This window comes from Aquila chrysaetos, chromosome 13 (assembly GCF_900496995.4).
Source record: "Aquila chrysaetos chrysaetos chromosome 13, bAquChr1.4, whole genome shotgun sequence".
NCBI lineage: Eukaryota > Metazoa > Chordata > Aves > Accipitriformes > Accipitridae > Aquila > Aquila chrysaetos.
Genome location: NC_044016.1, coordinates 5,828,495 through 5,851,488, shown reverse-complemented (window position 1 = coordinate 5,851,488; position 22,994 = coordinate 5,828,495). Strand labels below are relative to the sequence as shown.

General features: G+C 42.9%; 1 protein-coding gene across 4 annotated transcripts in view; it reads left to right on the top strand.

The window, feature by feature from the left end:
* COQ8A (coenzyme Q8A) overlaps nt 1-22,994 on the top strand; it is a 48,662-nt gene that overhangs the window by 8,069 nt on the left and 17,599 nt on the right. For 3 of the 4 annotated variants that reach the window (XM_030035161.2, XM_030035163.2, XM_030035164.2), the window contains exons 2-5: nt 5,308-5,498; nt 7,876-8,286; nt 9,540-9,606; nt 18,934-19,008. In XM_030035161.2, the coding sequence (XP_029891021.1) occupies nt 5,322-5,498; nt 7,876-8,286; nt 9,540-9,606; nt 18,934-19,008 (730 nt within the window). In that variant the 5' untranslated portion in view covers nt 5,308-5,321. Of the gene's footprint in view, nt 1-5,304; nt 5,499-7,875; nt 8,287-9,539; nt 9,607-18,933; nt 19,009-22,994 lie in introns of all 4 variants that reach the window. The other variant, XM_041128433.1, reaches the window with a different exon arrangement.

The window sequence follows — 22,994 nt, the reverse complement described above, 5'->3', positions numbered from 1 at the left end:
TTCTTTCTAGTAGCTGGTATAGTGTTGTGTTTTGGATTCAGCATGAGAAGAATGTTGATAACACACTGATGTTTTCAGTTGTTGCTAAGTCATGTTCATACTAAGTCAAGGATTTTTCAGCTTCTCGTGCCCAGCCATCAAGAAGGCTGGAGGGGCACAAGAAGTTGGGAGGGGACACAGCCAGGAGAGCTGACCCAAACTGGCCAAAGGGGTATTCCATACCATGTGATGTCATGCCCAGTATATAAACTGGGGGGAGTTGGCCTGGGGAGGGTGGTCAGGAACTAACTGGGCATTGGTCAGTGAGTGGAGAGCAATTGCATTGTGCCTCACTTGTTTTGTATATTCCAATCCCTTTATTATTATTGTAATTTTATTATTGTAGTTATTATTAGTTTCTTCTTTTAGTTCTACTAAACTGTTCTTACCTCAGCTTGTGAGTTTTTTACTTTTGTTTCCCTGATTCTCTGCCCCATCCCACGGAGTAGCGGGGGGAATGAGTGAGCGGCTGCATGGTGCTTAGTTACCAGTTGGGGTTAAACCATGACAAAGGGGTAATAGGGGCTACTATAAAACTGCTGGAGTTTAGGTGTGTTTTTTGGTTGGTGGTTGGTTTTGGTTGTGGGGTTTTTTGTTTGCTTGTTTGTATTGGGTTTTTTGGTTGTTTTCTTTGTTGTTGTTTGTTTTGGTTTTTTTTAATTACTCAAAAGTAGGTGAGCTTCTTTCTTGGGTGGATAGCAAACTGTTGATGGTAGAAATAGTTCCCTTACATTGAAAGAGGCTGTATTGTCATGCACAGAAAACTTTCAGAAATATTTCTGGTATACTTCTGTATGATTAGAAGTCTCTTTGTGTTTAAACTTGGTCTGTCCTATAGATGTGTGTGTGTGTGTATGCATGTGTATATATGTGTAAGGTTTTTGACTGTACAAGCATCTGGAAAAAAGCATGTGAAGTCAGAAGCTGGTCTGTGTGTCTGTAGGAGGACATGTTAGCATGTGGAAAAGAGGAATGAGGGGAGGGATGTGTTTTGGAAAGAGTACAAACATAAGAATTCGTATGCTGCCTGTTGTGAGGCTTTATGTTTCTGTTACTGGCCTCTGATACGCTGAATGTCTCGCTATACTTGCTTAAACCTTCAGTCTGGTAGCCTGGTGTGTTGAAGAAGGGAGGAAGCGGGCAGCAGTTGGTCACTAGAGGACAGTGGCTTGTGAGGCAGGGTGTTGTTGCACATAGGAGCATCCCAGGCATTGATTTAGTTATATCGTTACAACAGGGTTCAAAATCTGGTGCAATGTCAGGAGATGGTTAACCTACCGGTGTGGCATCTAACCTATACAAGCCCCTCTGCCTGCTGTGTGGACCTCGTCTGGTGTCTGTGGATGGCTTGGCTCTAGCCTCCTGATGCTAGAAGGTGTGGGTGTTTTCCAGAGATTCATTCAGCTGTGAGAAGTTTACTAAACAAAAACTGTGACCCTGCCTATTCTTGGAAAATAGCTCATGACTGACACTTGTCAACCCTCTTCAGTCCAGGTTAGCAGGCACTCTGACAGCTTGTGTAGACACGGCTGACTCGTCCATACTCCATGCCAGCAGTGCCCTACTTTGCTAGAGCTAGATAACGAGTGCTCAGGAGACAAGTCAGGTGTGATATAGACTTTGTACAACAATTCTGTTTGAAACCACTCCTTAAATCTGTCTTTGATAGAGCTTGCTTGCACTGTTTATTAATTTACTAGTGGTATGAATAGAACTTGCCATGGGCGTGGGGGGGGGGGGAAATCCCTTGCCTGCTGTCTGCACTGGGTATTAACACAAGTGTATTATTGGGGATACATACTAGTCTTCTTAGAAGTGCGTGCTTCCTCTGTCTTTCAGTTTTTGTCTCTTGTCCTCGCTTGTGCTTATTGCTTTTTCATTGAAGAAAAAAGGTAATTTTCCTAATTCTTAGTTATTTTTTTGTATGTAGTCTTTTCCTTTCTTGTTTATCTAGCATGTATTTTCTTTCATGCTTTCCTCTTCTGATTGATAACCTTGTTAGTCTCTGATTTCTGTGTCCTTCCCAGGATAATTAACCAATGTGTCCTGCTAAATGTAGTGTCTACAAAACTAGATAACCTGGGATTTTTTCCACTTGAAGAAAATGCCTCCAGTATCGGTTCAGTTCTCATTGTACTTATTAGCTCCCATCTCCTTATTGCTTGATGATGGGTACAGATATTACCTGAATGTTTTCTTGCTCCTGATGCTTATTGCCAAAGGATTAATCATTGCAGTGTAGTTATTTTTGTTTTCTCTGCTTTTTCCTGACTGTGCTTTGTTAAAGGCGAGGACTTGGTGTACAAAAGATGAGGAACTGGAAGGACATGGCTTACAGACACAATTCTCTTAAAAAGCAGGAGTATGGTCTCGCTTCTGAAAATATGTTCCTCCTTCTCAACTTTTATATGTTGGTGACTCTCCTGGGGTTTGACCTCTGAAGTCCTTACTGAGCCATGTCCTGCCTTTGTGCTTGTGCTGTGGTTTCCATTTGGGTTTGTGAGCTACTTGCAGCGAATCTGAAAGATCATTGAAAACAGCAAGTCAGTTGCCTGTAAGCTTGTATTTCCTACACAGAAGCCTGTGTTTCAGCGAGGTGCTAGGATAAATGGCCTGTTATAATAGCCGGTCCTTTGGCAGTGCTGCGTGGGAGCATGTTGCTGATGCTTGTGAGCTAACAAACCACTTGCATGGTACCTAGGTGTTTGTAACTGCTGTGCAGAGGAAAGTGGGGGTGATAGCATGGAAGCCAGAGAAGGATATTGGTAGCAATGTGCCCAGTGCTGCCTTTTATAGCCAAACCTGTAAAGGGCAATTGGTCCTCTCTGCTTGTTGATATATTTAGCAGTGGAGGGTTGAGCGCACATTGTGCAATGTATGTTTTCCATTTGTGGTTGCATTAGCTTCCCTGAAATTTTGTTGGAAGATTTATTTTTCTTACAAAATGCACATTTAGCGTATCACAACTGTCACTTCAAGATAAGTCCTTCAGCTCTTTTTGGGTGAAAGGAGGATATGGTTTTAGTATCATTGGTTAGAAAGAATCCGCGTTAAAAGTGGATGTTTTTGTGTGTGTTGTCCAAGCGTACACTGATCTATATTGCATTATCTTTTGTTGCCCTTGGGAGGGAGGGAATGAACTTTTCGCATTCAGGCTTTCCTGCGCTTCTAATACTACCGACTACAAAAGCACTTGCTTCTTAGTAGTGGCAACCTTTGAACGGTCTCATTTCAGCTGGGATGGTACTGTGGCATTGGCTGGTTTCTTTGCCTGGCTCTGAATTGCAGGGACCGCCTGCAAATGCTTTGAGTGAAATCCATGTGGAAATTTCCAGTGTGAAGGTGGGGGGCGGAACCACCTCCTGTTTACAGAGTATATTTCCTTACCTGACAGGCAGCTTTCAAGTTTAGAAGTGCATTATATGATGTTAAAACCAACCTTAATGATTAAACTCTGGAGAGATTCAGGAATAACACTTCTTACAGGTCTGGAGCATATAGATAGGTCTTGTAAGGATAACCACAGAATAATGACCTGGGTAGGCTTGATTTTTATTTTTACAGCTAACCCATTAAGCCCAGATTTGTTGCGAACACTTGACTGTCCTAACAACCGTACTTAAAGCATGTAACATATCATACTCACTTCCTGGCTACAGTGGTTGTTCCTGATTTTGATTACTGATTAACAGTTGTTGAACAAATATTCCAGTAACTGGGTTTACCCTGCATTTGGATAATATTGTGCTTCTGAAATTCAGTTGTAGTAATCCATGCATCTCCTGTGCGATTGCAGCAAAATTGTGTACTTATCCAGAAATTTAGCTATAGCAGTCCATACTTCTCCGGCATGACTGATACAGCAGACATGTTTGAGACATGTTTGTGTTTCCCAAGAAGGTAACTGGATTCAATTGCTTGTGATCTGTAGTAGGGCATAATGCCGTGTGTACTGTTGACTCAAGATCACTTGTACCACTTCAGTGTATTAATGTTTATAGTTGTAGTGCATATGTGGGTGTTGACAGGTGATCTTCTAAAAATGAATTGGTACCTGTGTACCTACCTAGGAGATAACTTAAATATGTGGCCTTAGAGTAGTGCTTGGTATCTATTGCAGCCAGAACACTTTTTGTCTCCAAATAATTACAGAGAATGCTGTATGGGTAAGGTTGAACCTTAGTCAGCATCTTGTGCCAAATGCATGCCTCTGTCTTCTGTGTCAGTAAAGGTGGGAGGATGTGCAACGGAGCCAGCCCTGGAACTGTGACCCTGACTATGCTTTGAAGATGTGGGAGATGAGTGAAATAAGCAGGCAAAAATCTCCCTTGCAAAATGGTTTTGGGACCCTGACGACTCTTGATTTTCTTCTACATGAACCACAGTGATGTAGGAAAGCTGGTGTCCTGAGCCTGAGCGTGGTTCTAGGCTGAGACAAAGGAGTTGGTGGAACTTGTTCTTCTTGGACACACTCTGTCCTGTATCGTACAGTGCCCAGTTTGTATTTAAAGACACTGAAATTGCACAGACTGTTAGGAATCTGAGATGGAGTGCCTCTTGAACAGGAAAGGGGACTGAGTAAAAAATTTAGCCCTGTAGTGCAGTACTTTGCAAATGCTGTGGTACGTAGGTGTTCTGAGCATACTTAAGGTTCCAAGTAAAAGTGGCAGAGCGAGCTACAAGTTGAGGACTGAGCAGACTACCCTTGGAAGACAGAAAAAGCTTACTCATTGGTGTGGGGGTGAATAAATTTGGCTATGTAAAATGAGCAGGCATAGCTCCAGGGCAGGAATGGGATGTGTCAGTTGTCAATGCACTTCATCCGTGCGATCAGGCACTAAGAATATGTTCCAGGGCCTGATAATAATTAAAGGTCAAATGCTAATGCTTTTAATCCTTTTTAAACATCTGGAAGGAATCAAGGCCATCTTTGCAGTGTTATTGACATTTACCTGTCTTTGCTTCCCCTGGTCAATGGTAACTTGAATATTTGTGTGGAGTCCTGGAACACTGTCCTAACTCCTGAACAGTCATAAGGAGAGTTCTTGCTTTGCCTGGTAAAGTCAGTTAACTAGCTGTCATTCAAGCTGGCCTGTGTGCTATCTGAGCTGCAGACAAGTTCCCATGGTGGCTGGTTGCCACAGCAGAAAGAGATTGTTTGGGATATGCCACTGGCTCTTAGGTGACTTAAAACTGGTTGCAAACTTGTTCCTTAACCTCTTGCCTTCCCCCCCCCCCCCCCCCCCTTCTTTCTTTTTCATCTTTCAGCACCGAAATCAGTCATGGCGGGTGATGCCATCATGGTCATGAAAGGCTTGACAAAGCTTAGTAAAGCAGTCCTAGAAACCCAAGCAGGACAGCTTCGGCAGGTGCTCCTTGGGAGCGATGCAGTTACCATTGCAAGGACTCTCCAGGCCACTGCTGAAGAACAGTTCAGTTCTGCCTTGGGGAAAATGCAGGTAAGCAAAGTTCTCTGTGCACAGTCTAGTCTGATGTTTTGTTTTTCCTCCAGGTACTTTTTGGTTTTGTTGCGAGAGTGGCTAGGAACTCGCATTGTGAACTAGAACCTAGCTCTGAAGTGCTGGATTGATAATACAGATGTTGCAATGCTCTGGGAATTCTCCAGGATTTCTGTGGTGTGCAGTAGGTGCTTGGACAGGAATGGGAGGGGAATGTTACTGCAGAATGTTTCCATTTCCATTACCGAGTGTTTAAGACATGCTGAAAATGAGAAGTGTTCTGTTCACCTCATCTTGTCAGAGATCAAGCTCTTGCCAAGATTGGCCAGCACCTTTGTTATTTAAAGTCTCCTTTAAACTTCAGTCATTGATTACCTCTCCTTTGACCAAGTGAATGAGCTCTTTTAGAGTGAATAGGATTTATCTGAGTGCTGCTTCCTTTCTTGACAGAATTGTTGCACGTGGTATTTTTCAGAATGGCTCAGGGTCAGGTGTTTGTATGTTCATCACTTACAGCCCATGCTGGATCTTCAGAACTGATTTTCAAGTGAGGAACATACGGAAAGCCAGACTTTTTTTTAAGTAGCAGCTTCTGTCACTAGATGTGGGGATGGATTTGTAAGAGCTTCACATTTGCGGTGTTGCCATCTCTTGAAAACATGGGGCTTGTCTGAGGGAAAGAACTTCTCTTAATCAAAAATTATCATCCTTTATGATCCTTTAGACAGTGTAGCTCAGATCATCATTTTTGAAGCAGAAACTAATGAGTGAGATTTTGATGTTTTTTATGCAATGAGCTTAGCCTATCATGGCGGTCTGTATCTTCAGTCCTAGAATCTGGGCTTGTTTCCTTGGTTCTATTTAAGCTTGCAATAGAAATACCCTAAGTGTGTGTGTTTATGGGGATGGTGCTTTGTCTTGCCTTTGTCCTCCTCTTGCATCCAAGGAGGGAGGGAGAGGGAGATGTTCTTCTGTTTCTGTGCATGTTTCTCTGCATGAGAGGCCCCACAAGCGCACCTGCAGAACGCTTGCCCTGTGTTCTGTAAATGAGTTGCATGAGAAGCTGCTACCAAAGCAGGGCTCAGTAAGAAATCTGTAGTCTGAAGCTACAACATTTTCTGTTTTGAAGAGAGGAAAGCTTATATGTTAAGTGACTATATTTCACTTCTCTTGATCTGTGGCAGGGTTTTGGCTGTCTGACATGCTTTTTAAAATTTAAGCATAGAAGTAGGCCTTCTTGCTTGAAATCATCAGTCAGTATTGTGGCCACAGTCCCCATCTGTAAACAGATTTCTCCTTTCCCCCCTGCTGTGATGTCCCGGTTCAGAATAGCATGAGACCTGCTGAATAACAGGAAAGACCGTGTTCTGTTTTTTTCTGTAAGGAAGGGAAGTGTAATTAGTGTTTAGGAAAGAGCCTAAAATATGCTACTTGCATGCCTGACCACGGCAGGATTTAAAATCCTGTTGATTGGCTATGATAGTTGTCAGTTCTTCCATGCTATTGCTTTCGCTGAGATGGGTAACTAGAATATGTCAAGTAACGAGTAAATAGGGGATAATGCTCTGCTGCTGACTTTTTTTTTTTTTTTTTTTTTTTTCTACATTGAAAAGCAGTGAGAAATATCTGGACTTAGTGGGGCAGCTCTTGCACATCAGGACAGAACAGAAAAGACTGTCAGGAGAAGCTTACCTTGAGTGTTGCTATGTCTGATGCTGCTATGCTTGCTTCAAGCACAGAATTCTATTTATTTATTTTGGGATGATGACAAACCCTGCTATAGTTTAGTTGTTGAATAATGAAATGTGTTTTGCAGTTAGTAATGTCATGGCCATGGAAGGCTGAACTTACTCTGCCTATAAGTAGGTATCTGGTATTGCTTAGGGTAGCTTTAGGCTTAAAAGTGCTGATGTTGCATGATTAGGGACAGGATGGAAGAAGGGAGCGTGGTGGGGTAAGAACTGAACGTTATGAGGTTTAGCTTTTTGTTATCCTTCCTAAGTATATCTTATGTGATATTGCAGCTCCCATCACCTGTTGTTTCTGAGCAGTATATTGCTTCTAGTGAACTCCACAATTAGTGACCCTTCCTGGCAGTGTATGTAGAACAAGGTGTCTCCAGTTAAGGGTATTTGAGAAGCTGTTAAGGAATTTGTCCTATCAGTGGGGTTGAAAGACTGCCAGTGATCCCAGGCGTCCTCAATATTTCTTTCTTTTTCCTGTCTCTTACTGTGAATGACTGCAGTGCCAGAGTCTCTACAAATTAGTTATTGTGGAGACATGACAGCCTAGATGCATGCCCATCTCTGAAGACCATGGATGGGTAGGGGGCAGGTTTTAAGTTCTTTTCTTAAAGTATTTCTGTTGTTGTTTGCAGGAACTAGGCAAACAGCAGGAGAACTTAACTGATCTCAGTGAGGATTTTGGGAAGGACTATGACTTCTCAGCCCGAGAGCCATCAGATGCTCCAACGGACTTCTCCACTGCCCCCGGCAAGCCTCACGAACACAGCGGTGAAGGCCCTGCTTCCTCTTACACTACAAATGGACCTTTTAGAAGTGTTGGTGAGACTGGAGATTCTGGCATGGGTCAGAAGCCTTTCCCTCCCAGAATGGATGCAAGGTTATTTGGAGGCTTTAGGGACCCTGGAAATCCTTTTGCTGCTGCCTTTGGACAAAGTAGGGCTTTTCACCAAGACCATTCCTCTGTTAGTGGATTAACAGCTGAAGATATTGATAAAGCCAGACAGGCCAAAGCAGGTTCAGAGCAGAAACCCTACAAACAGATGGTATGTTTGTTTGTTTGTTTGTTTTAAAAGGATTCTAAGTACTATGGTTTCTATACTGGATTGTCCTTACTCACCTTCTCCTGTGTTTCTCTTATTTCTTCCCCTTCTGCTGTTCCCTTTTGTAGAGGCAAAAGGGGGAAGTGTTAGTGCTCATTAACTCTGATCTCTGTGGTATTTATTCTGTCAGTAGCTTTTCAGGCTCTTCTTTCACACCTGCCCCCTCTACATCAGATATTCTGATGTGAGAGGATGTTTAAAAAGCATATATAGGGTTAGACTTCAGTTTTATATTAACAGGAGCTCTCCTTTCATTCACTGGACTATGAGGACTCAATGTATTTATTCATGCATTTACAGTAATGAAGGGTCTGTATTTCATCCCAGTTTTTGGGGTGAAGTGTTGAGCAGGTGGGGACTGCTGTAGCCTTCAAAGGTTTGAAGACTGACCTAACGAATCTACATTCTCCTTGAAGGGCCCAGTTCCCTTTAGGTAGTTGCTTTGCTACAGCTGTGAAGAATGATTTTGACCTAAGCTCCTCTCAGTGAAGGCTGTGGCTTCCTGTACTGTCTTGTAGTCCTTCTAGAGGTGGAGGGAATGTTGCCCTGAGCATTAGTGGATTGGAGAGTAGCACAGCTCACAATTCTTGCTTTAGTGCTTCATGCCCTTGTGTGAGACAGCACAGAAAGCCCACAGCACAATTCACAGTGGCGATACTTGCCATCTGCTCTGACCTTCTGCTTCCTTCCCCAAACCCAGTATCAGATGCTACTGTGGGTTCACTCAGGATATTGTTTTGATGAAACGGTATGCTTCTGCTGCTCCAGCTGTTGTGCGTGGGGGAATTATCTACAGTACTGTGAACCCGATAACCTTCCATGAGTTTTAATTCCATGTGTGGAAGGGAGTTTGGGTTGGCATTGAGCTGCTTCTCCAAGTTCAAAATATAAGGGCTGCTGAGGTGAAAGTAAAAATGGGGTTTCTAAACATGGTTGTCAGCTCTTCTATCTTTCCCACCCTCTTGTCCACTCCTTAGTATATGTTTCAGTTCATGGTGTGTCTGTTCTGCAGGGTATTCACTTGGAAATCTCTCAACATATATAAGGCTCGGTGTTCAAGAAAAGCTTTCTCTGGCACAGGGTTGTTCAAGTGCTTTCAGAGTTGCACTCTGAATTTGCAGGTATCTGACCATATGACCAGTTCATTTGTGGATTTCTTTTTGTTTTGTTTTCCTTTCCCCCTCTTTCCGCCGCAGCTCAGTGAGCGGGCCCGGGAGAGGAAGGTTCCTGTCACAAGGATCGGACGGCTCGCCAACTTTGGAGGTCAGTTTGCACACCCACATTTGCGAAGTCACAATGCTTGCACGTACTGATTAATGGCTGGCTATGACAGTGCTCCTGCTGAAGCATTAGTTGGTTCTAATTTCTAGTTAAGCTTGCTAATAGACAGGTGCTTTCCCACAAACAGCTGGTTAGCTCAGAGCTTTATTTGGGCTTTTTCATTACAATTAGGGATCCTGGCCTTTAGTCAGTATGAAGTTATACTTTGAATCCTGCCTTCTGTCACTCTTTTATCATATCTAACTGTTGCTGTGCTATTATGGCAAAGATAAAAGCTCCCCACCTAAACAGACCTTTCAATGCATTCAGCAAGCTACCTGTAAACAAGAACTACAGAGTTGGCATGGGTTTTCGTTTGTCTTAAGATGGCAGGCTGATCATTCCTGGAGCTTAGTTTTCATATACCTGTTCTGAAATGGGAAAAAAAAAAAGTCACTCTTAAGAGTGTAGGGCAGATGATTTGGGATTGCAGAGTAGAACTGCACATCTTCATGGTAACACGTTCTAGGCTGTGCTGTTTTAATGAGAGGGAGACAGTGAGGAGCAGGTTGTTCTCCAGTCTGTACAAATACCCTGGTCCTGCATATGTGATTTCTCTTTATTGAAGAAACTTTCCTTCTAGTCCTTACAGTATGCTGTTACTGTCAAGCATAGACAGCTGGAACAGCTGTTATTTTAAATAACTTTTTCCCACCCTTATCCTTGCTAATTCTCTGAACAGTGGTTAAATATAAAACATATCCTTTTGCTATTGATTTTTGAGGGTAGGGAGATGGTAATAGTCAAGGTTTGATTTACTTAGCCATTGCTTATAAACCATTTTCTCCCAGGAAGGATGTAAAGTCTGAGCTTGTAATATCAAGGTAGCTGAAACCTATGCAAATTTTATTTGCAAAATGGGACTTACTGTGTTAAAAAGCAGCTAAATAGCTTCAGTAATATTAACAGATGGTGCTTATCTTATGTCTTATATCCAAAGCCATCAAAGGACTTAACATGTTCCTGAGAAAAAGTGAACTATCACAGTATTGCAGGTGGAAAAGATGATCACAGCTAGTCTTACTTAGCTAATTGTTAGATGAGTAGTCTCTCTGTTTTGGTTTGGTTTTTTTTTATGACCATAGTGTTTTGAGATGATAGTAGCCTGTCTCGGTTGTGAACAGTCTCTCCCAAGTAGCATGTTAGGCCCTTGTGGCTCTTGTGATTCTCTTCCACAAAATTTGATAGAGAAGCACATGTGCAAAGTAGACATCCTTGTGTTACAGATCCCAGAAGAAAGAAAAATAGCCTGTCAGATGTAATTCAGATCAACTATTATATAAAAAAACCAGTTATTCTTCCTCTGTGTATCTCTTTTGTCAGAGTAATATACACACTAGGAGGAGTTGGGGGCAGGGACTGATTCTATGCAGTGCAGGAATGAAGAGCAAGTGAGTTTTGTGATAACATAATGTTTTAATGCTGGTCAGGTCTCTTTAAACCCTGTAGTTCATTGCAAGTGCTCTGGCTTCTCAGGGTGCCTAGTACTCTGTAAAGGGAAGCAGGATTCATGATCTGATTTTTAGAGTAACAAGGCATCACTTTAAAACTCAATTAACCTCTTTGTTTTTAAGCTCTAGTAGCATACAAGTCTCCATTCTAATCCAGCCTTGATTTTTATGGAAAGTGTCACAGCACTTTTAGCTGTCATCTTCTGAATTTATCTGTGGCTGCCTGCTGACAGCTGGTGGATGTGAAGTGGCAGATGACCAAATTTTCTGTGAACTTTGAGTTCCAGTGCTGTTGCTGTATGCTCCAGCTCTTGGCACCCAAGGCTGTTGCGTGAGGAAAGGCTGACTCATGCTTCAAGGGGAAATATAACTAACTACCTGTCTTCCTAACCTCAGGTTAAAAAAAAAAACAAAACAACAAACCAAAACAACCCCACCAAACCAAAACCACAAAGGGAGAGTAAGAAAGAAATAATTGTTTATAAGCAGCATCCCCAGTCATATCTGTGTGTGTCATCTATTTTTTGGTCTTGCCCTTCTTCTGCAGTTGTCTGTTTTATGTGATTGAAATTGCTGGCAAGACAGAGCTCTTGCTTTCAGACTGCTTTTGGGGGGACATTGTGTTGTACAAATGGTGTTCAGATTCTCAGGCCTCTGCAATCTCTTGTTAGCATTCATTGCTTATCTTTCCCTCTGAATTTTTCCTTGGAACTGCAAGGAGAAATAGTACTGTCAGTACACTGGCTAACAAACAACAGATATGGCCTATAGGCAGGTTTTTTCCAGTTTAAGAAATCCCTTGGTAATATTTTGGTAGGCTGGGTAATACTTGAAGGAGGTTTCTGAGGGTGTGGTGAGTCTGAAGTAGTGTGGGCAGCCCTGCATGGGAAGGACTGCCTGTAAGGAGCACTTCTTAATGGTCAGATCTTGATCCAGACTGATAGAAGCTTTTAAACAGCCTCCAGAACTGCATGGAAAGAGGAGCTCCATTTATAGTGACAAGCAGCTTCTGCTTGCTATTTGCTCCAAGTTTAGAGTGTTTTTTCTGACCTGCATATGGCCTTGAGAGGGCCACTGCAACTGTGAGACCCCATCAGCTAATTCTAGTGTGGCTTTTCCTGACTGGCTCTTACCTGATGAGAAATGTTCTTTTCAAATTGCATCTTTATGAAGCATTTAAAATGCTTAAACCATGAAACATTAGCTGATGGCAAGAGCTGTGGCGTACTGTTCGCTTTTACCCATTTTTGATTCCTCTGAAGTTGTTGGTGAGCTTTGGCTTATGGTTGACTGTTTTCCTCTTAGACTGTGAGCAGGGGAAGGTAGTACTTGCATGCCTCTCCTAGCTACTTACTGTCCTCACTGTCAGTCCTTTCTGGGTATTATTCTCAGGAATGATGCAAGATGTAACGTGTACTAGTTCTAAAAATACCTGCAAGCTGAAGAGTGAGGCTGATTCAGGGAGTATCATGAGGGCATAGGAGGCAGTTTCCAACCGAGATGAGAATTGATTTGTGCTTTCCTAAGATCCAACCCAACTTAACGTATTTATTTTTTTCTTTTAGAGAAGGCAAGATAAGTTTGAAGTAAACTAAGTGTTTCAAAGCTCAGTGGTAGGTGAGTTGGAAGTTCCCTGTGCCTGCACAGTGTGTGTTTTCTCTCATGCATTTTCTCTTGTCTTGCCTTTTCAAAGGAAGTCAGAAACAAGGTGTAGGATGATTTAATAAGAGTCTCCAATTATGTTATTGGTCTTCAGGAGCATCTGCTGCTGCGGAGGGATGATGGTTAACAGCTGGGAAGAGCCGCTTTGCAGGGGATGTCACTGTTAACCTGTGGAATAGTAGTGACCCAGCTCTGTCCTTGCTTCCTAGGACATTCAAATGATCAGAATTAAATAGGGGATAGTGGGGTGTGTGTGTGATTATTTCCTGCTCTAACAGCTGCCTCTTTGCATTGTGTTGAAAATAATTAAGGGCAGGAGGCTGCTCCATATCTGTGATGGAGTGTAGCTTAGAGCAAGTTAAGTTCTTTCTGCATGATTTGTTTCTAGTGTGCTTTGGGGTGCCATCTTCATTTGAAGATCCCAGGAAATCATTGTGAGAAATATAATGTTTGAGGTGGATTCTTCCCCTAGCACCTCCACACCAAACTAGCATTTGGCTCTGACTTTTCTTCATGGGATAAACCCCACTTTTTTCTTTATTTCCATATTAGAACAACATCATTTTAGACTTGGAGAAGATGGAAGGATGAGTAGGTCAAAAGCAGAGTTCATGTAACTATTCCAGAGGTTCAGATAGCTGAATTCCCGTGCTATTGGTGTGATCCCATTCACACTTGAATCATTCCTCCTCCTGTGCATATTTTTTGTTGTCCCCTTGATGTTATAGGTAATGTTCATCTCTCAGCTGGGGTGTCAGGACACTCTGGTGGGCGATAGACAAATTAGCAACAGGAGGCAGAAATACTTGGACTGCAGAGTTTGCCTGGCTTCTCACCTCTTCTGGGAGCAAAGAATATTTTGCTGGAAAAATTGAAGATCATTTTCTCCAATGCTTGCGTGTAATACTGACCTAATGTTTCTCTGTAATCAGCACAAGATCCTCTACTGAACTTCTTTGTCTGTTATATGTTTTTTGTATGCTTCTTGCAGCAGCTGGAGTGACTGCTGGTAGCTGTATTTATAGTACTAAATATCATCCTTGATTTTTATTTATTTATTTTTTCTTCCCGGGATTGGAATTGGTAAAACAGATTTTTCTGCAATTTGTTGTTCATGCTTGTTTTGTAGCCTGATGGGTCATCAGTTCCACCCACACAGTTCTTGATCTTTTCTTTATTTTCATTCTCCCTTCCTTGCATCATTTGACTTTTCTAAGCAGTTTCTGTCTCCCTTAATCATATTCCTGGTTTGTAAGTTTATTATTTTAATGATATAATAAGATCCTTTTGCAATAAAGAAAACTCAGGAAGCTTGTAGTGAAGTCTAGATCTAATGTGATTGTAGCAATTTTGCAAAAAAAAAAAGCTAGCCTCTTGAGGTATGTTATTAAAGTATATATAGGACTGACAACTACAGGATTCAGATTGTCATGCAAGTGACAAGTAAGCATGGCTTGCTTCTGGTGAGCATTTAATGCTCAGAAAGCTAGTGGAAATTGATGCACAACTGTCTGCAGCTTGCAACGTGTTCTGTGGGGTGCTAGCAGTGTTTGACGTGACTAAAACCAGGGCACAGGCTGCTCCAGGGGAGAGTCTCACCCACCCCTGCGCTTGGCAGGCTGAGTGGAGTGATAACAGTCCATTCAGTCTCCTGTTTGTTTTGTTGTGTCAGTTGCTGAGCAAGAGGATTCTTCCTGAACAAAACTGATTCCAGATCATCTCTTGATGGGCTTGGTTTGAAGTGTAATGGGTGCTGGAGGTGCCTGGAAAATGTCTGAAGAGGCACTCTGCTGGTACAAAAACCAAGTGGCATTTTCCAGGCCTGAAATAATCTGTCCGCATAAAGCGCAATATGCAGGAGTGTGACTTTCTAGAGGTGCTCGGGGATGTTATTTTCCAAGGTACTGAACTGTGGCTGTTCAGTTATGCTAAAAATTGTCCCAGAATGATTAATCTTGGAGGAAATACTCACCTTCAGACAAGGAAAATGAAGGATTCAGGAGTGATTTGTGCAAGGACAGTAGATTAGTGGCCTGGAGGAGGAGAGTGCTTCTCTACAGCTGTGTGGGTTCTTAGGGGGGATGACTTGTTTCTGGTAGCAGGTGAAAGGCTGGCAGCGAGTGGTGGGTTCACCTTGGCTGGCAGCTAAGCCCCATGCAGCTGCTCACTCGTTTCTTCCCACAGCAGGATGGAATAGGAAGAGCAAAAGTGAGAAAACTTGGGACTTGAGAGAAAGACAGTTTAATAGGTGAAGCAAAGCTCCATGGGCAAGCAGAGCAGTAAGAGGAATTAATTCACTACTCCCTATTGGTAGGCAGATGTCCAGCTGCTTCCTGGGAAGCAGGGCCTCAGCATCTGTAGCAGTTACTTTGGGAAGGCAAACACCATTAACTCCAAAGGTGTCCCCCCCTTCATTCTTCTTTCTCCAAGCTTTTACTGCTGAGCATGATATATGGTACGGATATCCCTTTGATTTGGATCAGCTGTGTCCCCTCCCAGCCTCTTGCCCACACCCAGCCTACTCATTGCAGGGGCAGAGTAGGAAAAAGAAAAAGCCTTGACGCTGTGCAAACACTGTCCAGCAACAGCTAAAACATCAGTATGTTATCAACACTTCTAGTCACAAATCCAACACACAGCATGATACAGGCTGCTATGAAGAAAATTAACTCCTATCTCAGCCAGACCCAGCACACAGCATTATTTGTGTTCAAATAATATGTGCCTAGACCACAGCCTTTCAGGTGGGTGGGTGTATAAAAGAGGCCTGGAAAACAAATCTGTTGGTGTTTCAGGAAATGAGTGTTGTGGCTCTGAACCCTCTGTCTAGTACTTGCTTTCTGAACCCTAGAGTGTTAGTCTGGTTTGTAAGATGAGGAAGGGTGAAGTTTTCCATGCTGTTTTTTGCTGTGTGAGCTCCAAATGCCACAGTGAATGAAATTCAAATTGGTAAAGGAGAAGGTAATATGTTCTTGAAGTTCAGGGTCAGACTGACCACTAGTACTGATGCTAGTGCATGGAGTTACAGCCATAAGAAATTTAGGCCACTACTTAGTTCCCTAATTTCATAGTTCTTCTGATAATAACTTGGTAAGAACGAAGGAATAAAGTGAGCAACTGAGACTTCTGAAAAGTGGCAGCTTTTTCTAAGCCCTGGATGTTCATGGAAAAGTCCAAGTTTTGGCATTGCTTCGATGAGAAATACAACTTTGAATTATTACCTGTTTCCTAGTGATAGAAGGTTACATATACAGCTGACTTCATTTTTTGCAGGCTTGACTGCTAAGAAGCAGCAAACACCCAAGATGCACTTGACCCTGCATGGTCCCAAGAGTATTATCTACCCTCCTGCTACCACATTTAGAGCAGGGCTGCGTATGCCCTGAGATGTTTCCAGGTAGTTATTGAAGACTTGAAGTAGGAATGTTGCATTTTCATGTAATGCCCTGAGCTAAATATCCTGCTGTGCACTGTGATTATAGTTTGAAGATGCTTGAAGCCTTTGTTTAAACTGCAGATCTTTAAACCTCAGCAGTAAACTTGTTTATGCCTGGCTTTAGTTTATTTGAAACAGTTGTTGACTGATGATTGGAGTTCATTTTCTAGCAAATTGGACAGAGCGGAGCAGTGAGCAAATTCTAAGAGCACCTATTGTAAGAGAAGCTCCTTTTCTAGTGTAGTCTACAACATGGTTTAGTTCAGATGCTCATCTGTGTACGTCCATGAGAGGGGAGGTGTGACACACACTTGTTTGGAGTCTGATCTTGCCTACCTTGATGTAAACCACAAGCTGCTTTGGAGCATGCTAGAACTTCTCCAGCTTTATGCTGGAAGACAGAGTAGAATCTGGTTCCCAGTCTTTTGTTTGCCTTTGAAGTGGTTTGTGTCTTAATTATGAAGAGAGATTGGAAAACTCAGTTACGTTTTATTTTAGGTGCAGGCGGTAAATCTCAATAGTGAACACAAAGCCCTTGGAAGGAGATGCAACGTATTTAATTCAGAACCAATTACTACCAGCCCAGTTCAGTCTAGCTCTGATAATGACCAAGCTGATTTCTGACGGGCAGCGTTGCTTTGGAGGTGGTGAAAGTGGGATCAAGGCCAACAGACCATGAGTTGTATTCAGTCTAGAAAATCACATTTTGTTGATGAGTTATCTGTCTTCACTGGCTTCCTGTCTGACTCTCGGTACTTCCTGCTCCAAGTTACTGTCTTGTATGTGGGATCTAATAGGAGATGACTGTCTATCAGTGTTTTAATAGATAGTGTTTATGCTGTGTTTGGAAAGTCTCTTTGCTTCTTTCCTGTGGAGTCTAGGGATATTTTTCTCACTTTGTTCAGCTAACATCATCACTGGATTTGTGGTGCAAAAGCCTTGCTCAGTGGTCATGCATGGCTTGGCCCTGTTGAAGGGTCTGCACAAGTTAGCTAGTAACAGCAGACTTCCTTAGGCTTAAATTATAGGAAAACTTGTAGAAAATATGGAAAACTTAAAAAAACAAAAAACAAAAAACAAACAAACAAACAAAACAAAACAAAAAAACCCAAAAAACCAAAACCCAAACCAACCCCCCCCCCCCCCCCCCAAAAAAAAAAATTATCAGGGCTTTTTAATCTAAGTATTATAAAGTTAAAATCACGGTATCCTGTAAAAGTTACATTTTTTCTGAATGTAGATTTCTGTATTATGCCATATGCTCTTAAACATTCACATGCAATGGAGAATGAAAGGTTGCCTGCCAGTTAAATGGCATGGAAGCAGTCCTTGTGAAGGCCTTGTAATGTCACTGATGCCTCCTGTGCTTCACCTTATGCTGGATTCTTTGGCCCAGTGCACGTAGTCTGCAAGACTGCAGATAGAGCCGTTTCTGAAGCAGACGTACTGTGCAAGTTTGAAATTTTACTGGCGGAGGTGGGGTTGTAATTACCTGGTGGGAGAGAGGAAAAGCTCAGTGCAAGATGAGGTTTAACTTGTTTGTGCCCAGGCTTCCTCACTTGAGACTACAAAACATGTGCATGCGTTTCCTTCCGTGCACATGCGTAAAATGCCATGGGCTGGTCAGCTATGCTTCCTTCATTGCACTGCCTGTGTCCCCCGGTTGTTTTACCTGGGAAGCTGTCCAGTAATGCCTCACGGTGGGCTTGGGGTGCTTGGAAAACATGCATGTTCAGTACTCCTAGTGGTGTGGGAGTAAGGCATGGGGGGATGCACCATTGCTGAGGAGCTGTGAGGGAGCACCAGCTGTTCTGGTTGCCCATGTCATTTATAATCCAGAAAAATATTTTAAAATTGAGAAGGCACCGAGACCCTGGGTAGTACGGATTACTGCATGATTAGATCTGTGTCTCATTTAATCTTTGGTGTGTTCGGTCAGGTTAGGGGAGGCAGATGACACTTCTTTTGTAGTTGTGGCTTAATCTGTGGCTGTGAGACAACGCCCTAGAATTCACTGCTTGCAAGGGTGATAGTGCACGTGGGGTGTTGGTGTTTGGTCTGATGGTCTTACTGTTGCGAGGTTACTTCCCAGCACAGCTCCTTGGAATTGCAGGTTACAACACTGCTTGGATAAGGTGGGCCTCAGCAAAAACGTGCTTCTGTTCATCATAGTCAACGAGCATGTAGAAGTCAAAGACAGCTAATGAGCAAAAATATACCTGAATGCTTAGACAGTAGGCTCGCAGAGCACTAAACTCTACTGGCAGTGGCTTCATCTAAATGCAGTTTTGCTTCCCCCTACTGTGGTAGCATGGTGGGGGGTGAGGAGGATTCTGTTCTTTACTGAGAATTGTACTTCGAGAACCATGTTTGTGAGCTTTCTTCCTCCCCTCTTCTAAACCCCAGGATTTGAGTCTATGGCAGGACCTTAGCCAGAGCACAGAGCTCCGAGTAGCGCTTGTTGATGTGCTTTATTGAGCCAGACATCCCGGACTAGTCTAGCCTCGGAGACCTGGCTGGCATGCTGAGCTGAAGTACAGGAGAAAACAGTTCAGTGTCAAACTTGGAAGATGACTCCATTGCAAAAGCCAGGATGTTCTAATCAAGCTGTTTTGCTGCTGTGCATTTGACCGTGTGGCTTAAGGTTAATTACAAAAATGCCTGTGTATGTGGCTCACAAGGTTTTTTAATTCTGACCTGGGTCTCTTTCTTCTTTTAAAGGACTAGCTGTTGGTCTTGGCATTGGGGCATTGGCAGAAGTTGCAAAGAAGAGCCTTAGACCTGAGGAACGCAATGGTAACCCTTTCTACATTCTCATCCTTTTCTTCCCACCTGCCCTCCTCTGCTCCTTTTTTTTTAATTTCCCAGACACAGTTTACCTGCATTTGCAAGTTTTTATTCTTTTGAAAGTTGGGATGGTGAGGCAGTCTGAATAACAGGGGGATGTGGGCAGTTCTTTTATTTTTAACAATCCTTCTCCACCTCCAGACTCTTTTTCTAAGTACACCACAACCTCACTATGTAGACAGAAGTCAGAGGTATATGCGAGGGAATGAGCTTATGCCAGCATAACTCCTACAGCTTGCTTTCCCACAGCCACCCATGGGTTTGAATACTATACCTGTGCCTGCTGTTGGATTGTCTTGGCCTAACAATCTTTTTTAAACTGTTCAGTGAAACCATGTAGTTCTATCAGTACAGAAACTGTAGATGAACCGTTATGTCTGAAAACTTTGTTAATATTGCAGCAGTGGGGAGACAAAAGACATCTTCTACCAGCTTCCGGAGAACAGGACAGTATGTCATTCTCAACAGAGACAGGTCTTAACCCAAGCTTATGGTGCTGGCAGCCTGAAAACTCGGACACATTCCCTGTGTTGGAGGGACAGGGGCAAGGGAGGGGTTGTGTGGCACCCAGGACACTACTTGTTAATGCTTGCATCTTTGTATTCCCTGTACAACTAGGCAATGCAGAGCAGCCCAGCAGAGAAAAAGGATCCTTGGCAAAGAGTTGTTTCTCTCCATGACCTGAGGTGTTTGAGGCTGGGTGGGTTTCTTTGCTTTGATTTAAAAGCATGCATTCAGGCAAACACGGCCACTCCTGTAGAGAATCCTTGAAGGTGCTTGCTTTCAGTGCTTGTGATGTTTGACAGGTTGTTCATACCTGTTGGAAGTTGATGATTTGCTCTGCGTTTAACAAAGGAGGGATTGCACAACTGTTGGTATTTCTCTGCTTGCCAGATTATTTTCTAATTGGGCACACCCCAAAGTAAAAACATGAGCTTGCAGACCTATGAAATTTGAGGGAATAACATGAGCTTTGTTTCTCTTCCTTACAGCTCGAGAAAGGATTCTTTAGAGGGCAACAGACACTTTTTCCTTGCAATAAAGCAATTGCACCTTCAGATTTTTTTCTTCTTGCTAGAAGAATTTTATTTTCCCCTGTAACTGTAACTTGGTGCCAGAAGCCTGCTCTGCACCCTGAGTCATGCTTTGGGAAGAGTAATTTTCTTGAACAAACCTTGATTAAAGAATAAGGCAATGAGGGCTGCCGACTTCGATGCTAGGCAAGGGAGTTAGAAAATGGCCTGGCTTTTATTTTTGGCTGTCTTGCTTTTGTTCTTGCTTCCCCTCTTGCTGTCAAGTCTGCTTAGATAAGAGCTTGGAGCAGTGGTTACACTGTAAAGGAGAAGGGTAGTGGGACTGAGAAAGGGCTACGAGCAGCAAGTACTGAGGTGAAGCTGAAGTAAAAGACTATTTCAGCTGTCAGACTCTCTTGGAGCTTCTCAGGCCAAGGACACAGGGAAGTCTCTGGGTGACTGAGCTACAGCGTCTAGCTAGTGTCCTTGGATGTGTTTTCCACAGGATTTTACAGTGGTGGGTAAGGCTCCATGATGAGAACTCACTCCATGGGCTCTGCTCCTGCAGAAATGCATGGCAGAGGACATGTACAGAGTTTTGAGTCCAAAATCCCATTTTCTTACTGTTCTTCTGGCAGTACCAGCCTTAGTTGTTTTGGGGGGAAATCCCTTGACCTAGGTACCTCTACATTTCTTTAAAAATACCTCTGCACCCCTTTCATGATTTCAGATTGAGGCATTTGTGTCCAAGTTTTCTGGCTGCCAGCACCATAAGCTTGGGTTAAGACCTGTCTCTGTTGAGAATGACATACTGTCCTGTTCTCTGGAAGCTGGTAGAGGATGTCTTTTCTCTCTCCCCATTGCTGCAATATTAATATTAACTTCTTGGCACTTCAAACTTAAAAAAGTGGGATGTGTATATGCCCAAAGGCATGCCTGAGAATTTCACGCTCTCACTGGCATCCAGAAGTGACAGGAAAGAGCCTTCTCTTGGTTACTGTCCTCTTGTCCAGTCAGTACAAATGAAAGTGTCTTCACAGCTTTAAAATGGAGCTAGAAACACTGATCCTTCAGTCACAAAACTGCAAGACACAAACTCCTGAGATACAAGTGATCCTAGTATCATGGCATGTACTTCTTCTTTCCATTGCTGTTGTCAAACAGAGGGATGACAAATACCTACTCTCCTGCATGTTCTCTAGCAACTGCGCTAGTGCTGATCTGTCTTTTCCTGCTCAATTTCCCCATCCTTGTTTAGTAGCCGCAGGGCCCTTTTCTTTCTGCCTCGGATTGTCTCTGTTTCCATAATCAATTCACTTCTTAAGGGATTTATCCTAGAACAAAAAAGTCTGGTGCAAGAGTTTGTGAATTTTTTCCTTCTCCATCCAAGCCTGATGTCCTGGACTTAAATTTTTTCCACTGCCAAATTCCTGTGAGTAGGTGCAGGTGGGGTGCTTTTGGCTTTTTTTTGGTGGTTTTTGTTTTGTGGGGGTTTTTTTGGTTTTTTGTGGTTTTTTGGGGGTTTTTTTTGTGTTTTGTTTTTTTTTTGAGAGAGAGAGAGAGAGCCTAATGCTGCCCTCTCTAAGTTCTTTAAGTGGTTTGGCTCATCTTATTTTTTTTTAGAGAGAGGATGGCTGTACTTGATTTCCAGTGGGAATTTTCTTGGTAGGCTGATGTAGCTAATTAAAAATAACCTCCTCGGTCACTGGTGACCTTGATGGCAGTCTCAATATTTAGAGTGTGTATCTAAAGTGCAAGGCTGACATGGGGTGGGAATAGGAGGGTAGAATAAATTTCCAGGAATAAAAATGAAGGAGTGTCCAGATAAATAGCCGCCATTACTAGTAAAGAGACTCTGGGTTCAAGGTCAACTTTGTAACTTATTAATGACCTGTACCTGGCTGTTCTACTAGGTACTGTGCAAATGCCAAGCTGAGCAGAGCCCCAAAGGGCTGGCAGCTGGCCTAGGTTTGAATGTAGAGTTGTTTCCTAATGAAAAGCAATAATGCAGTCTCCTGGAGTTGTCAGTCCTAAGTGCTTAGGCTAGGTTCTTGACTCTTCCCTTGCCCTAAAGTTTGTGTGCAGATGGTCCTAAAAACAAATATACACAAAGTCCAGTGGCTAGTTCCCTATTTGACAGTTGGAAAGGAGGTGGAAAAGCAGTGATACAGCTATGAGATGCACACAGATTTGGAAGGGTTCACGCCGATTCTGGATTTGGAAAGGAAAACGTGGGTCAAGCACTCCTGAGGGCATATGCCTGCTGCATCTGCTGCAGAAGAGCTGACAGGCTCCAGGCACCGTGGCTGCATGAGCCTTTGCTTCTGAGGTCTCCTTGTTGCCACAGCTTATTTAGATGTGACTTCTATTTGCCTTTTTTTATTTCCCTGATGAAGTAGGTGAAACAACAACAACAACAAAAAAAACCCAACCAAAAAAAACCCAAACCAAACCAAAAAAAACCCCAAACAAACCAAAACAACTTTGTGATCTTAAGATGGGGAGGAAATCGTTTGTAGCATCAAAAGTTGCCAGCCGTCTTTGGGAACAATGTTAGCTTACTGAAAATTGGCATATTTGTTCATGAACTTGTGCTGGATTTTATCCCCACTTCCTTTCCACTAGCCTTGGAAGCCTATGTCTGTTTTCTCTCTGCTTGCCATTTACATAATCCCGCTTTTGACTCTTGCTTTCAGGTCACCTTCTTCTTCATGTCCACTTTTAGCAAAGTACATAAACAAGCAACAGCTGATCAGGTGCTGTTGGGCTGCCTAGTGATCAGGTAGTGCCCCTGTGGGCTTGACTTCAATGAGAAGCACAGCAGGAGAAGAGGATGGGGAGTGCCTGTGTTTGGCTCTTTCACTGATAAGACTGTTTTAAAATTGTCAGGGTTCGTTGGCTTCTGGAGGTGACTTTAATCAT